This window comes from Ailuropoda melanoleuca, chromosome 11 (genome assembly GCF_002007445.2).
Source record: "Ailuropoda melanoleuca isolate Jingjing chromosome 11, ASM200744v2, whole genome shotgun sequence".
In the NCBI taxonomy this organism is placed as follows: domain Eukaryota; kingdom Metazoa; phylum Chordata; class Mammalia; order Carnivora; family Ursidae; genus Ailuropoda; species Ailuropoda melanoleuca.
In genome coordinates, this window is record NC_048228.1 from 33,737,753 (window position 1) to 33,755,677 (window position 17,925).

The 17,925-nt window shown below is 38.6% G+C and overlaps 1 protein-coding gene across 4 annotated transcripts in view; it reads left to right on the forward strand.

Annotated features, from left to right (window-relative positions):
* UNC5C (unc-5 netrin receptor C) overlaps window positions 1–17,925 on the forward strand; it is a 338,832-nt gene that overhangs the window by 229,097 nt on the left and 91,810 nt on the right. For all 4 annotated transcript variants that reach the window (XM_019795351.2, XM_019795352.2, XM_002915290.4 and 1 more), the window contains exon 4: window positions 9,819–9,922. In XM_019795351.2, coding sequence (XP_019650910.1) covers window positions 9,819–9,922 — 104 coding nt within the window. The remainder of the gene's footprint in view (window positions 1–9,818; window positions 9,923–17,925) is intronic.

Below are 17,925 nucleotides of genomic sequence, written 5' to 3' on the forward strand. Positions count from 1 at the left end.
ATGGTCAGAAAGCATGACAGGTAACGGCACCATGAACCTCTTCCAACTACAGAATTTCCCTAGATCAAGAGCTGCGTTGTCAAGACCAGCTCAGTTTGGGAAGCTAGAAGCTTAATTCTGATACTTGGAATGTGGCCTCTTGGTAGCAATAAGTAAATGAATAAAGTAATTTATTTAATTCATTGAATATCAGTATAACCAGGAACTCTGTAAGAGTTTGACAGCTGCACTTACTTTCCGCTCGATGGAGTGGGTCTCTGAATGAGGACATTTACAGAGGGCTTTTAGGTAACAGCACTGCCCTCATAAGGGTTTTCCTGTGTATTCCTTTATTTATTCTTCACAATAACCCTATACAATAAATACTGTAATTATCCTCATTTTAGGGATGATGAAACAAAAGCATACAAACCTCCATTAAAATACAGGACTAGGGTTAAAGTCAGGCAGGTAGATCCAGGCTCCACACTCATAACCACTGTTCTGGATAATGGTCCCAAAGGCATTGGGGTCCTAATCCCTGGAACCTATAAATCTTACCTTATGTGGGAAAAAGACCTTTTGTGGATGTACTTAACAATCTTGAGATGGAAGGATTATCCTGGATTATCCAGGTGGCCCCTAAATGTCATCACAAATGTCCCTATAAGAGAAAGAAAGAGGGAGATTTGACCCAAATAGGAGAGGAGGCCATGGGACTGAAGAAGCAGAGATTGGATGGATGTAGCTACAAGCCATGGAATGTTGGCAGCCACCAGAATCTGGAAGCGACAAGCTGTGGAGTCTCCCAGGGAATTTATGGAGGGAATACAGCCTTACTGACCCCTCGATCATCTATGGCTCAGTGAAACTGTTGGTCTCCACACTGTGGGAAAATAAATTTCTGGTGTTTTAAGCCCATACATTTCATGGTAATTTCTATAAGAAACAAATATAACCGCTATGTAGACCCACATAATGGGGTAGCTTGCTTGTAAATAGCGGATGAACTTCAACGAGTTAACTTCTCAGGGTTTTAGATGCATTATCTGTAAGGAAAGAGTGTTGACCTGTGCAATTTCAAAGAGTTTTTATAGTTACCGTAAGAGAAACTGTTCCCAGACCTTCGGTAAAAGGGCTTCCCAGATTAGTTTGGAAATTGATTCTAATTCAGCATTTATGAGAGCTCTCCTATGTACTGAGCACCGAGCACCAAGATATATTTGACCCTAAAGAATTTTTCAGATGAAAAAATTTCATGTTCAGTTGGCTGGGATTAGTTACTTTATCTTTTTAAAGTGAAACTCAGCAGTGATATGATATCCGATAGAAAGCCCGGCTTAACTGTGACACACCCCATACCAGCAAGTTCTTTGCTAGGTTGGGGATGCAAATGCATCATATCTTGAATGCTAACTCCTGCTTAGTGATAGCCTCCCAGGGTTCAGTGCTGGGGAGGCTAAGGGAAGCTAAATCCAGAATCCAGAGAAAAGAATTTAACAACTTACTATTTGGACACATGCACTGTAAGGGAAGGCGAGGGTGCCGAATCTTTGCTCTTCCTACTCTAAAGAACAAGAACTGAGCAGAAATCAGAACCACTCTGGATGGGTTCCTTCTTACCTGAAAGAGCTTCAGGGTTTTGTTGACATAGCAACCATAGCAATGAAGACATTGGTTCATTAAAAATGTGGGGACATATTTATCCTATGTAATCATCAAAAATTCCAGAAATACATGACAAAGTGTCTTTCCAGCCATCAGGAAAACTTGGTTCTCCTGACTCATGCGCTAATAGTTTCCATTTATTTAAAATGGAATCATTTCCATTTATTTAATATTCTGAAATCCTAATGTTTATTGCCTAACATTCTTTCTGAAAGTAGGCAAGGGAACATAAATTAATAATTATAAAATGTGAATTCAGGAAATGTTATATATGCAATCCTACTAACAGGAACAGCTTTGCCCACCAAGCTGTCTTCCTTGGTTAAGCATCTAAGTGTCAGAAGAGAGAAGAGCTGTGGGGAGAAATCCAGAGAACTGTCTCTGAGGTGAGAGAGAGGCCACAAGAAACACTAAGAAAACTTCGACACATTCAGCACTGAATTTGCTAGGTCAACGTCTCAAAATGGCAATCCACAGGCTTCTTGGTTTGGCCCTCAAAATGTTGGCCCAGACAAGAATTCTTGATAAAGTTTTAAGCAATTAACAACCTACACGATTAGAAAAAAAAAAAAAAAGTCACGTAATAATTCACATTACCAGCTTCTGTTAGCAGTCAGATATGGGGTCTGCAGGCCACTGTGTCTGCACTCCTACATGACAACATCCAGCTTATTGCTGAGTAGCAAGATGTGTTTATTAAGATTTAGAAATGAAAAACATCCCAGATGGGCATCATGTCTCAAGAAAAAAAAAATTATTGTGTCTAATTTTCTATCATTTGTGTTGCCTACGTGGTCCCTCGATACACGTGAAATTTCTATCATTATGCTAGACAATGTCATCTGGCAGCCTGTGCAAAAGCTTTCCACTACTGACACTCTGGAAATACCAGTGGAGGGACCAGTAAAAACCAGGTGGTAAGAACCACACTGCAGAAACAGGTTTGCTTGGTTCCCACGGCCTCCCGAAGCCTCCCTCCTACTGCCTGTAATATCTAACCCAGTGTCATGGATAGCATGGGTGTGCCATAAATAATCAATCAGTCAATCATTAAGTGGTTCTCAGATTTAAGCACTGTGCAGAAAACACACCTGTGGGACCTTTTACAAGTGTAGCTTCCCAGGGCCCAACCTGAGTATGAGATCTGCCTTTTTATCAAGCACAGCATGGTAGTCCCTGGATTTCTCATTGTGAAACATCCTCTTCCGTAATTAGCTCTCCCACATTCATAATTGTTGTGTCTCATTTGATTATGTTTATTTTGACTAGTAATGATAATACCTAATATCTGCATAGTATGATAAATTTGCTAACGTGGTGGGGAAAGGTGAGGTGGGGGAGTACCATCTTTTGGGCGCATATATTCTAGGCATGATGTTAGGATTTTATAGGTACTTCTTCTGATATAACCCTATAAAATAGTTGCTATTAATATGCCTGTTTTTCAGCTGAAGAAACGAAGGCAAGGAGAAGTTAAACAGCGTGCTCGAGGTCACACAGCGAGTCAAGGGGTAGAGTCTGGCCTGAACGCAGTTTTCTCTATGCAAAGACCCTGCTCTTAGCTACAGTGTTATCTTGCCCCCCAGAACTTTAAGATTTTCACAGTGACCTACAATAAAAAATATAATCCACTTCTTCTTAAACACAGAAATACACACAGATATGTGCAGATGTTTGTGTGTGTATATATTATATACATACATGTATATAATATATACACACATATGTGTGTATATAATGTATATATAATGTATATAATATATACATGTATGTATATTATATACATGTATGTAATATATACACACATACGTGTCACTGTATATATATAATATATAATATACACACACGTATATATATAAACAAACAATACTCTGTATGATACCTCTTGGCATTTTCTGTTCATTCAATTTCATATTTTTTAATGTTGCTTTTTAATCCACTAAACTGATTTCATAACCCTCTAAGGGGTCATGACACACAGTTTGAAAAACATAGCAATAAACTTTAAATTCCAAAAGAATAAGGGATATTAGATACTCTAGTTTATAGACCATATGGCCAAAGTCTGTAAGAGAATGACATGCTGAAATTGACTCCTATGAGCAATCATCTTTCATTCCAGAACACTCTGAGTATTAATAATAGAAATCATTATAATAATTTATTATATGTTTTGTGCTTTATAATCTTTCAAAACCTTTTCAGATCCAACATCTCTTTTAATACTCACCAAACCTTATGATATCTAAAAAAAAACCCAAAAAAACAAAAACCAACATTGATAATATAATATGCCATTTATCTTATTATTCTGTGGAGTTTTAGGATCTTCATTTCCACCAGGATAGCCTATTGAATTGAAGTATACCCACTGGAGAATTCTTGACTTCATGGTGTCAGTCTATCACAGTGCCAAGATTTGGTCTTTTAAAAAAAATATCGTATTCTAATAAATCTTTCTGTAGAATAAAGTAGCATTGCTGAGGAAATAAACATTTTAATAAATATAAATCATTCTAAAAAACTCGAGTAAGAACATATTCATTATCTTTTTCAAAGAAAATATTATCAGCAACCTGCCTGCTCAGACACAATAGGGAGACCTTTGGCTAATACTTTCTGGGTTTCCGTCCATAATCAGTAGGGCTTACAGGTGCTTGGATGGGAGTGTGATCCATTATACACAAAACCAGGCCTGTGCAGCCTCGACGTCCCAGTCGTTGGCCACACACACCCTTTTTCGATGGTGTCAGGCAAAGTTGCTAAAGGGATGGGGACATAATTGCCTGCCCCTTTCATAAATGTGCACATTGACAGGATGGGGCTTTCTTACACGCTGCTTTGGGTAGGCATTTCTCTCCCCATCTCTCCATGGAGACAGAAAATTAGTTCTGTCAAAATTAATCTGAATGCATTTACAATCAGCCAAGTTTTAATTTTAGTCTGCTTTTGTGATTGCTTCCTTGGATTTGTATAAAGAATTTTCTGGTATTTTTAATACCGAATCTTCTGAAACCCAATGTTTTCCCTGTTTTCTAACTCTTACCTATGCCTATAGATCCAAGTGCCTAAAAATTCCATGAAAATTGCCCCAAGGGGAAAATTGTAAGCTGTTCTCTTCAAAGATTCATCAACTCCTCTATTATTTAAAAATGATTTCTTTGGGGCANTGCTTTGGGTAGGCATTTCTCTCCCCATCTCTCCATGGAGACAGAAAATTAGTTCTGTCAAAATTAATCTGAATGCATTTACAATCAGCCAAGTTTTAATTTTAGTCTGCTTTTGTGATTGCTTCCTTGGATTTGTATAAAGAATTTTCTGGTATTTTTAATACCGAATCTTCTGAAACCCAATGTTTTCCCTGTTTTCTAACTCTTACCTATGCCTATAGATCCAAGTGCCTAAAAATTCCATGAAAATTGCCCCAAGGGGAAAATTGTAAGCTGTTCTCTTCAAAGATTCATCAACTCCTCTATTATTTAAAAATGATTTCTTCTGTTACTTCTCTTGGACACTGATCCAACTGTTATAGCTCCTTAAAGATCCATCACAACCAAGAAANCCCCTGCTTGTGTTCCCTCTCTCGCTGGCTGTCTCTATCTCTGTCAAATAAATAAAATCTTTGAAAAAAAAATAAAATACAAATAAAAATGATTTCTTCTGTTACTTCTCTTGGACACTGATCCAATTGGTATAGCTCCTTAAAGATCCATCACAACCAAGAAGTATTTTATTCAACACAGGAAAACCTCTTTTCCCCTCAAACACATGTTTAAAGTGTTAGTCTATTCAGGCATTGGCCCTTATATGCAGCAAAAGAGACCTTTCAAAGCATCCAGACATTTATTTTCATTTTACAAATGAGGAAGGTGAAGGGCGCAGTCTTCAGACTCCCAGTTAGCCTTCTTTTCTGTGTACCACACCATGAAAAAGAGAAGTTCATGTTTGTAGAATGCCATGGATTGGTATATTCCACATCATAAATAATTTGTAACCACAGTATTATTATTGTGAAAAAAATTCATTGAAAGCATCAAAATTCTACAATGAAAAATGAGACGTCGTGTGTGCCCATGCATGTAGGTGTTCTGAAAGGCTTTCTTTGATTACCGTGTAAATGGTAAATAGAAATCCATATAGTTTCAAGTCCAATTCTACATCTGCTAATTGGATTTTGCTGTATGGATTTAGTAAGCCAATATTCATGTTCTTAAGTAAACATCTCTCAGAATGCGTGCATATGACAAAGCTGATTTTTCTTTTAATTGCTGGAATCGACGACTAAATCAGACGTAGGCCAAGTTGACTTTGCAAAAGTAATCTAGGTTATAATGAAAGGACTTTATACTTATTTTAGTATCAGCCTTAGAACTAATGGAAAGAAAACAGAAATGTAGAATCCTAAAGGTCTTCCAAGGGCAGAAATTCATCTCTTTTTCCTGACAGGAATACCCACATTATTCTGAACCGTTCTGTTTTACATCTAATTCCTAGCTGACAAGTGTCCGTTTTTCGTGCTTATTCATTCGTCACCCTTGTGTTCTCTCTGCCTGCAAGGCATCCGGCCTGCCTTCTATCACATCTCTGCAAATGATAAAGGATATGCTTAAAATGTTAGCCACCCTCCCCTCGCAGAGTAACGTGGAGACATCTGAAATGAGCGGCTGCCTTGCTGGACAGCCCAATATATTCTACGCTCATTACACAACCTGAAAGCTAGAAAAGAGGTTTTATGGCAGAAATTAAAAGGATTTTTCAGGAAGAAGTATTGCCTCGTGGGGGGTTAAATGTGAGATCATTTTAGAAATTACATTAAATTTATATGGAGTTTAATACCAAACCATTAAAGTGAAATAATTATCAGGCATTCAATGATGGTTCAGTTAAACCTGTCCCTCGAAGTGCATGCCTCTGATATGTGGTCACTGTTCTCAGTTAGGAAACACGGATTCTCATAAGATGTGCTTTCATATGGCAGGAATTTGAAACCCATGCCAAAAACGACACTATATCCTAAGAATTATAGCATACTGCATTCAGACGCATCGCCCCTTCATGGTGCTTCTGACTTCTGTCACTGCAACATTAGGCAAAAGAGCAGGAAGTTCTCATGACGGTCGTGTTGCCAATTCCTGCGCGCCCCTCAACACAGCTTGGCTCCCACTCACCCTTCGCGCCCAAATTCCCAAGCCAATCCTTTCTTCACCCCTCTGAGTCCTTCCCTGGGTTTGTCCTGTTGGCTTCCCAACTTCTTAAAACTTTATTCTCCTCTTAGCGCCTCTGATGCATGTCTGTTTGGTACCTCTCTTGCCTCTTGGTTCATGCCATGTTGTTTTGCTGGCAGCCTTTTCTCTTGAACTTTGGTGTCCTGCTTGCGGAACAGTCTTCCCCCTGGTGATGTAATCTAATCTCTTCCCCGTGCTTCAGCCGTCTCCTAGACAACGAGGCACAAGTCTCCTATGAGGTTGTTTTTTCTAAGGTCTAGGCCACTGGTTCTCAACTTGGGGTGGATTTTGCCCACAGGGGATGTGAGGCATCGTCTGGAGGCATTTATTTTGCCACGGCTGGGAGGGGTGCTTCTGGCTTTTAGTGGCTGGAGTCCAAGGATGCGGCTAAGTACCTTGCTATGCACAGGACAACCTTACAACAGAGAATTCTCCAGTCCCAACTGTCAGTAGTACTGCGGCTGAGAAATCATGACCTGACTTTATTGCACTGTCCATCTGAATATCCGACAGACACACCAGACTGAACCTGTACCAAAATACATTGCTGTCATTCCCTTCACTTTCCTGCCTAACCCGGCACTATTTCGTCTAGTGATGGGACCATCTTAACAATTGCAACAGAATTACTGAGAATATACTATTATTCGTACCTCCTGGCACCTTCCAAATACCTGAGTCTTCCCGAATGTATGATCTTTTCATTTCTAGACCTCTTCCTCCTATTGCTCCCTCCTCCTCACTATCACTAGTTGAGTTCAGGACCCCGTCATCCATCCTGGTCTCTTTGGATGGGTCCCTAACTGCCTTCTGTCTCTTTTCCACCACCTCAGTCCATCTATCACAATGAGGGCAATGTGACATCTGATCTCCTTCCTTTGCTTAAAAGCTTTTGGGAGTTTGCCATTCCTCAGCATGGCGAAAGGTGCTTCACAAGTAGACGTCAGCTTACCTTTCTAGTCTTGAGTCTGTCTTACACATCGTCATCTTAAGTACCTAATCAAGTGTCAACCAAAACATAGGATTAATAAATATTAAAAGAATTTGTTTTAGCTCTTTGGATACATATGTGCCTCACTCTTATTCTTAGCCCTCATTTTGTGATATGCCGATTAATTTAGCCAAGAGTGAGCCCGGGGGTTCTTTAATTTGAGAACTAATTCCAGTCATTATGTCTTCACCCTACCCTAATCAGATGGGAGTTTTTCAGAATTTTTTTTTTTTTTACAAACAAGGTATATGTTTTCAAGAGCATTTTATACCATGAAAGTTGTTCATTGTTGCTATTCTTTTGATTAGTATTTGGCGTTTTGCCAGAGTTTTATCTTAATGCAGCTCCAAAACAGAGAAAAGCTGCTGTGGTGTCTGTGCTGCCAGAGTGAGCACAGAGAGAAGCTACCATGTAAGAAGAGACAGAGTAGAAAAGTGTTTAATGTTTGTGTTGGAAGGACACAGATTAACGAAAAGATGTGAGAAAGGGATTGCTTGTAATAGCAAAACAGGCACAAATAAAGGTTCAGCAGGTGCTAACATAGCATTGATGATTTTGCTGTAAGGCTTTGAGTAATTTGATAGCTAAGTTTCTTATATGAAAAATAAGGACACGGTTTTGATCATTTATAAGTTCTAATAGTTGTATTTTAAGTGTTTATTTCTGCAATATACTCAATTTCATGATAATCAAATTAGAAGTGGCCTTCTGCCAGAAATTCCATCACATATGGAGAGCCCCTTGTCTTACCTCAAATCACACAGATCCATAGTTCTCTCACAACCCTCGAGCTCTTGAAAGTTTTCTTAGGCCAAAAAATTCAATAAATGGCAAGTATGTAACAATGGATTTTTCTCTCTGTCCATTATTCCAGATGGTGCTTTCTGAGAGCTTCTTGAGAGATGTTAGGGATATCACCTCCAGTCTTTGGGTTTCCACCCACAGTTCAATAGGCTAAAATGGTACTTTTTGATTCTTAAGTCTTTATCAGAGCCATGGCATGAAAGGATAGGAGTGTTAATTTATAATCAAAATCAACTGGATAAAATTCCAATAACTTTTCATTGGAAGGAGCTGAAACTGTGCATGTGTGAAATAAAATATTTGGTATGTTTTTCGGTTTTGTTGTTGTTGTTGTTATTGTTAATGTTGCTTCAAAGCTTTATGGCTGGATCATTTATTTTTTAATTTTGGTGTTTAAAATTATAAACTGATTTCTGATATGTTTGTGTCCACCTATAACAATTTTTAAAAGTCTCCTGCATATATCTTAACTATAACTATATAAATATGTGATTAGGCAGTTGGTATATTTGGGCAAAATGACCATTTAATCTTCTAATTGAAGAATAGCTACATAATTACATATGGAGATATTTCTAGACTCATCTCTATAGTTCCTCTTTTTTTGCTTCCTGTTTGAGATACCTCAAGAAGTTACCTTCATTCTTTCAGGACTCCAGCATTCTGTTTCCCACTCTGAAACAGAAACTCCCTCTTGAGTTAAGTTATTGATCAAAAGATCTCAGAATTATTACAATTTCAATAATACCTATTACGAAGAAAGAGAAAGATATTTGTATATGTAGCAGACTCTGTGTGTATAAGTATCATGATAATGGGGCTCTTTTGATTAAAAAAATGTGATCACCATAATTGATGATCAAGAAATACTAAGGAAATGTAATTAATCAATTTCACTGATTGTGTAAATGAGGTTTTCCAAAGCATTCCATTGAAGATTAAGGTAGAAGTAGTTAATAGCCTCTGAATTTCATGTTTTCCGCCACACAGAATAGAATAACCCAGATTATGGTACAGTACTAACAACGCGTGGTTAAAAAAATAAAAAGATACATAAGATACTAAACTGAGGCATTTTTATAGCGTTTTCCATAAATGAATAAATGTCAGTTATTAGTTTTGTCATGTATTTTATTACCTGTGCTTTCCAGATCTACGGAAGACATTTGAGCAGGAACCCCTGGGAAAAGAAGTATCCTTGGAACAGGAAGTCTTGCTCCAGTGTCGACCACCCGAAGGAATCCCAGTGGCTGAGGTGAGTAACAAAAATTCTTTGCATTTTGCAATTGGCACTCAGTTATTCTAACAGAGGCCTAATCCATGGCTAATGGTGCAGTGAATTAGGGTATGGCATGATGAATGGTTGGTAATGGAGTCCTAACTGCCTGCTGCTGGCAAAATAGATTGATTGGGAACTGATTAATGACTTGGGAGTCAATTAGAATGCCCCACTGGACAAAGCCACAGGCAGCTTGGTTTAATTTTGTCATTCTCTTTCAAGAAATCAGAAACACCACTTTATTTTATCTGACACTTATCATATAGAGAGTTGATAAGACAATAATGTACTATCAATTTTATTATTGTTTGGATCATATCCAAATAATGTAAAAAGGGTGTGTGCGTGTGTGTGTGCACGTGCACGTGTGTGAGCCTGTGCACCCCACATAGACATTTCCTGTTCCATGGTGTAACCTAAAGGCCTTACCTACACACCGTGAATAAGAACATGCTGGAGAAATAACAAGTGTCGATTAGTTTCCTACCATAAGCTTTCCATCAAGCTCTTTATTTTCATTTTTTGTTTTTGCTAAAACAAAGTCTATTGATTGTTAATGAAGCGTGACGAATCAGATACATACCATGTTTTTCATTAGCACCAAACCATACAGTGTCCTTTGAAAATGCCTGTCTACAGGGGATAGGCCTACACGACCGGAAGAGAATACCATGCCCTCCTTGAGCCATTCACCATCATAAAGCATACTTGTTGAGGAAAATCGTCTAATACTGTGTCTTTCATTTGTTAACAAATAACTCTAAACTCTCAAAAATGTTACCTTTTATGATTGTTAGGAGACATCCTAAGAGGCATCAAACACTATTGCCTTAGCTAATCTGGTATTCTGTGGGCCCAGAAACACTTCAATTTGACAAGTGACATACATCGCTGCCAACTTGTTGGTCCTTGTTAACCTCCAAACTATATTGAGTCCTTTGGAATTTTTACTTTTTATTGCATTTATGGAAAGAGACATTTTTAATTACCACAATTTGGGCCTGCATATGGGCTTGCTGATTTTTTTTTTGTAAAAATAAGCCCTGAATTATCCCTATCTATGAAATTGCAAAATATATATGTATATTATTGGCCCACCATTGTTCAAAAAATGTTTCATAGTTAGTAGTATACTTACTATTAGATTTCTCATAGTTTTTTAATCATTTGAAGGTTGAAGCAAAGGTGGGAGCTAGCTTAGTTAGCTGGTCTCACAACAGGATGATTAAACATCTGATTGCGCTTCCCAAATTATTATTAATAATGAATGAATTAGAAATTTAGGCAAGGTTCTTAGAAAACAACTGCATTTTTTTTCCTCTCACAGCCATTTATATCTCTCCATGTGCCAACGCAAAGACTCAAAGTAACACTGTTAATGAAATTTTTTGTTTTACTCTGAAAGAAGGGAACTATGTTTTGTCTTGTAGCTGGCATTCCATGGCACTTTCTAGCAGTGCATCAGAGAGACTTTGCGTGATTATAGCTGTTTTATCCAACCACATCAAGACTTTATCTTCCAACACTGATACATAATATGATTTAGTGTGATGAAAAGAAGCAACTCTTCTCTATTCAGTATTTCATTTCACTTATTATAATAGTGCATCTGTCTCCTTAATTGTATTTTTATAAATTCTAATGTAGACCTCCATTAATCTGCCTTAAAGATCAAAATATATTCTGAGTAACATGGGTATCCATAAGCTCATTTTTACCCAACATTTCTTACAGATAAGCTGATCACTGCAAAGACTTTCAGTGACGAGATCCTAGTAATTTTTTCATTTTTTTAGTCTCTCCAACAAAGTGGTTCACTTTGTCAAGGAGTAAAGATTCATGACTGAAAACTAATTGGCTGTAAATTTTATTTGTATCATCAGTGGGGAAGAGACCAATTAACACTTGGCAAGCTCAAAAATCATATACCCATTTGACATTCAAAGAACTATATTTAATGTGGCTTTTTTTCTTTTTTCTTTTCTTTTCTTTTTCTTTTTTTTTTTTTTTTTGAAGTCAGAAGAGACATCAAACAACCATGCTTAAGAGCAGGCTAATAAAGTCCTAGGTAGATTCTATCCAACACCCTTAGAATCACTAAGATCAAAAGCTAATAAATACCTTAATGGGACACATTACAACGATCAGTTGCTTAAGGGGTAGATCAATGAAAAAGGAAAGGAATGAAATGTAACCTGAATTAAAAGACGGTAAGATTATTTTAATTTATAATAAATGCATTCATTACTTAATATTTAAATTTTTGGAAGAATCTAAAAGCATAAAAACAGCATAGAATGAAATACTGAGCTTACAGATTGACTTGTGCTTTACCATAAATAAAGTCAGTCCTCAAGGACCGGCCATACTGGCAAGGATTTGTGCTTCTTTTGTATCCAAGGCAAACGATTCTAAAAAAACTCTGGTGGTGAATGCTCAATGAATACATGGCTGATCAAATCAATTGATCTTTGTTTTATAAGTGTGTGTCTAGCTCCATTGATAATTATTTTCTTCCTCCCATCCAAGTTAATAAATTTCTAAAGAACTCTACTAATCTTAAATTACAGTGGTATCACCTTTGATACCAATACTGGCAGAGGCATTTCTGAGGTCATAAATAATATTTAATATGACCCCCTATTTTGCCGTTAGTCACCACCGAGAATGCTAAGTAATTTTCTTACAGAAATCTAGGTGTAAATACAAGCATCACCATTTTCAACTTTTTTACTTTGGGCAAGGTATTTCAGTCCTCTGTACATATGTTTTCTGAATAATAAAATGGAGATACTAATAATAATAACAGTATCTATCCAGAGTGTAGTTTTGGAGTTTAAAGGAGATGGTACATATGAATCACTTAGAGGGGTGCCTGGGTGGCTCATTCGTTAAGCGCCTGCCTTCGGCTCAGGGTGTGATCCCGGCGTTGTGGGATCGAGCCTCACGTCAGGCTCTTCCGCTGGGAGCCTGCTTCTTTCTCTCCCACTCCTCCTGCTTGTGTTCCCTCTCTCATTGGCTGTCTCTCTCTCTGTCAAATGAATAAATAAAATCTTAAATAAAAATATGAATCACTTAGAACATGTAGAAAGCTTAAGAAACATGAGCCACTTTTCGTACTATTGTTATATTATCACCCACTGATTCACAGAAGACTGAATTCAACCTCTTGAATTCAGAACAGTAACTGAGAGCATTGTACCTGTGACGGTGCTGTGGGGCAGGCAGAGATGAAGCTTCTGTCCTATGAGGAACCACTACCAATACGCCCTCCTGTATTCTCTAGCCAGGACTTTGGTTAGAGTCCATGAATGCTACAAATGAAGGTAACACTGTAAGCTTTAAATAAGGAAAGGCCCTCATTTATGTAAATATATACTTAAAAAAGGATTGATTAATTGATTTAAGAGTGGGGGAGGGGCAGAGAGAGGGAGAGAGAGAGAATCTGAAGCCGACTCTCCACTGAGTGTAGAGCCCCACAGGGGGCTCGATCCCAGGGCAGTGAGGTCATGACCTGAGCCAAAACCAAGAGTCAGCCACTCAACCAACTGAGCCACCCAGATGCCCCATATGTAAATGTTCACTTTACAAATGACCTGTTAATGTAAATTTCTACAGCAAATCACAACGTGCTGCTGTCCTTTTTTCCGATTTTTAAAGTTACTGTTGTCCACTTAGTCATCATGGTCCCAAGACATTGGAGCAGCCCACATATTTTATTTCAGAGAGGAAATTTGGGCTGAGGCTACTGTTAGTAGTTCTCCCTTTCAGGGCCAAAGGAAAGAGAGTGACAAAGTTTCAGAGGAGGAAGAGACCAATCCAGATTCTTGTACTCCCATCTCTACAGGTGGTGACCCTTTTGACTAAGAACTCACCTTAATAGTTATTGGGTAAAAAAAATATATTCTGTGGGCACCCCAGGATAAATTTAGCACATGGGTAGGCTTGGCACTCCCTCCTCTGATCTTCTTGCCAAGCCCTTCTTTTATATCTATTCTCTTTATTTAAAATATTTAACAGCTATACAACTTCCTTAGCATGGAGCAGACTCCGAGGGCCTTGTGCTGTGTCGGGTATAAACCCTTTAGGTGTTGAATCAGAGGGTGGAGCAGGGAGCCACCCAGTATTGAGACGGAAAGGGGGACCACTCAGTTACTTCGGAGCACATACAGAATTATTTCAGAATTTAACACCTGGTATGGATGAACCAGTGTGGCTGGCCCCTATATACAATGATTTTATATATCCCCAACTACTGCTTGTGTTGAAATATATCTGTTGACTCCTTTGCCTGCCTAAACTGTGAAGAAATAAGGAGCAAAAAGGGGTTTTGATCATGTTTTATCTCTAATACCAGCAGACTGAATCTACTTAGTAGATTCTCTGACTATATTTAATTAATATAGTCAGGAAAGAGTCCCTGTTGGCTCTGGCTACATTCAGGAAATGGAGATGGAACTTTCCAGAAGAAGGATGTTTGTCACCCGTGAAGATGGAACCTTATTGAGAGAACTCAGTGTGAGGTGAGGGGATCCAATAATCTGAAGCCTGAGAGCAAAGTTCCAACCCAGTAGGACCAGGAGGGAAAGAAAGGGGGGGCTTTGTAAGTTACTTTAGTTCAAGGAGTACAGGGAGGTTAATAATACTCATGGTAAAATTAAGAGTAGACTAGAAGAGAGAAAGAAAAACAACTACCAGAAACACTCTAAAATGGTATTGGCAGCTATCTTAATAACTTTTTTGCTAGGACCAAGATAAAAATATAATGTTTTTCTTACATTTCTGGGAATGCATTTGCTTCCCTTTCAATGGACAAGCTCCCCCATCTCCCTAAACAATCCAGAAAACTAAGACACCTACAAATGGGTGCACATTGCTCCCGTGGTATCATAGCTGCACTCTGTGAAATGAATCCCTCTTTGCTCATCTTAGTTTATGCCTAGAAAATGTTGCTGTCACATGGTGAGCCAGAAATAAAGTCAGAGATACTTTATTTCATCAGATTATCTCTTCTGGAGAGTACTGGGATCAAAACATCAATGGATACAGGATTTGTTGGCATGGCAGTAGGAGCAAAACTGAATTTTTCACTAAAACCTTTGATTTGTATCACCTTTAACAAGGGGATAATTGCTTCTCTAATTATAATTGAGCTATTTCTCATAGGAGTTTAATTGGAGGACAGGGCACAATGTTCAACTTATTGACCCAGTTGTGCTTAGAAACAGTCATCTTATTTATCAACATTTGCATCGCTAATTAGCAAGTGGGAAAATATGGGTTGAAGTGCAAAAAAATATTTTGCAGAGTTTAGTCTTGATAAACAGGGAACAGATTTTTTTTTTTTAAGCTAATACTGCCAGGGCAAAAAGCTGCTGGCAGCTGGAGGCTCCGCCGAAAGTGCAGCATCAGGTGGCATGCCATCTAATTGATTATTAATGTAGCCGCTGAACATTTTGTTTCATGAGAGGCGTGCATGTTTCACTGCCGTCCCTTCGTAATTGGAACTTCACGTTGATGCATTTCCATGCAGATGCATTGTCTTCCGAGCGGTGCTTTATATTCTTTGCAGGAGAAAAGAGCTTTAGAGAGAAAAGAAGAGTTTGAATACAGATTTGGGGAAAGCTACTGCTCTCAGTGCCCGGTAATATCTGTTGGGGTTTTCTCCTAGCATGGGCGGAGCAAGAAGAAGGAGTTTTTATTACGAGCTGATTCTCGGCCTCACAAACGTTTTGCACAAGCATTAGGTTCCCTGATCAGTAGTCTGCTTGCACGCTTTGCATTGATTCAATCAAAAGTCGTCAGCGTCCCCTCTTTATCATGGTTACCCCATATGTTTTTCTTGCAGTATCTGCCTCTAATAATTATACACAGTGATCACCATAAGCCCAAGTAGCCATGTAAACCAAGTTAAAAATAATAATAAGTTAAATGATGCCAACATAATTTTTAAAATACAGTAAGAAATTATGAACCTTTTCTGGACTTACGACACGTTTGTGGCTTGACTTATGCACATACGTAGCGGTTCCTTTGCGCTATAGTACAACATACACTTTTTATTTTTTACTTATTAATTCCTTGATTCAAGAAATATTTATTGTCTACTCACTGTGTGCTGGATACTTTTCTAGTATCCAGGAGATACAGGTCAGCGAAAGTCCCTAACGGGTTAAAAAAGAATAAAGGACTAAACAGGAATAGAAGTAAATGGCCAAGATACCGTCTGATAATTGAGAATGAAAGGAAATAAGACAAGGTCATGTTGAGAGGTTGATGGTTGTTGGGGGTTGGAAGTCACTTTGGAGTCAAGGAGAATCTGTCTGCAGAGGCACTATGCACTATCCGACCTGCGGTCTGAGTGACAGGAAAGAGCCAGTCGTGAGAAGATTTGGGTCAGGACGTTCCGTGCAGGGGGAGCAAAATAGGCTCAGAAGGAGTGGATGTGGCTATAGACTTAAAAAGAGGCCAGTGGCTCAGAGACACAGTGACACCGTGAGGAGGGCAGGAAGACCTTCAGTCAGAGGCAGGAGGATGAGCTTGTGGACTGGACGTATCTCCGAATGCATGAAAAGCCGTTGGAGATTTCAAGTACAGAATTGTCATGTTGGGATATATATGTTTTTCAAAGATCATTCTCGCTGCTGCATGGAAAATTGATTTTAGTAGTGTAAGAATGAAAGCAGGGACCCATCTAGGGGACCTTGCCTTAACACAAGCAAGAGAAAATGGCTGCTTGTCTTAGGGTAGAAGTAAAAGAGATGGAGAGAGATGGAGAAATAAAGGACATACTTTAATTTCTGTGAGGATAAAAAATTCTGAACATGATTTTTAACTTTGATTTTACTCAATGAATAAAACCTAGAAACTATTTGGTGTTTCAGGAGAAGGGAAGATCTTCCACGGTAAAGTGCAGCGGATCCACTAGAGTGAGCTTTTCTCAGGTGACCTAAAATCACTGATCAACTGGCCTCAGCTGTTTTCAAATAGTCTCTATCGGTGGCGCTTCAGCACCAGGCAATGACCTAGACTGTGTCTTTAATCACAGGGCAAGATGGTCTTTTATTTCTATGACCTTTATTTTTTGAGAAAAGTATATGTTTCTTCAATAAGTGTTCTTGCTTTGGAATTTCTTTCAGTGAGCCCCTCCATATGCCTAGAGGCACTATTTACTGTAAACTCACTGGGGGTGAGAAAAGGCCGTCCTAGAGAGCAGAAAGCCAGTATTTTCTAAAGGTGGCCAGACTTAGTGAGAGTCCCACTTTTATTTGGTAAATAAGAAGAAATGCTGCTAGTTCCTTACCCTGAAAGGCAAATTTGTAGGGTGGCTCAGTCCTCAAGCATCTGCCTTCGGCTCAGGGCGTGATCCCGGCGTTCTGGGATCGAGCCCCACATCAGGCTCCTCCGCTGAGAACCTGCTTCTTCCTCTCCCACTCCCCCTGCTTGTGTTCCCTCTCTCGCTGGCTGTCTCTATCTCTGTCAAAGAAATAAATAAAATCTTAAAAAAAAAAAAATACTGGTCAGGAACGAACCATCTACTCGTCAATTTATGGTTGCTTCACCCTGAAAAAATTAGCATTTTAAGAACATTTCAGTGCCGTTTTGCTGTCGTGGAAGAGATTACTGGATAGAATCATTCTACTTTGGGCATTTTTGGTGGTTGTCACTATTAGTTAATTTAGTAGTTCCTTAGGTCAGTGTGCTTTTATCTTCTCATAGTTGAACTTAGGCTTTAGGAATGAAAGTTTTCAGATTTCAGGACAAGTTTGCCTCCGCAGTATGGTCTGTGTACATTCAGCTCTCAAAAGCAATGAGCCAGACATATGTGCAATTAAGGGAGTGTTTCCTCAATAGGAAAACAAATTCCTTTCTTAGCACATCCCTTCCCTTTGCAGAAGTTACAACTGAGCAAAATGTCACTACATTTTCCACATGCTTTTTTTAATTCTTTGGCTTTTTCTTTTCTTTTCTTTTTCTTT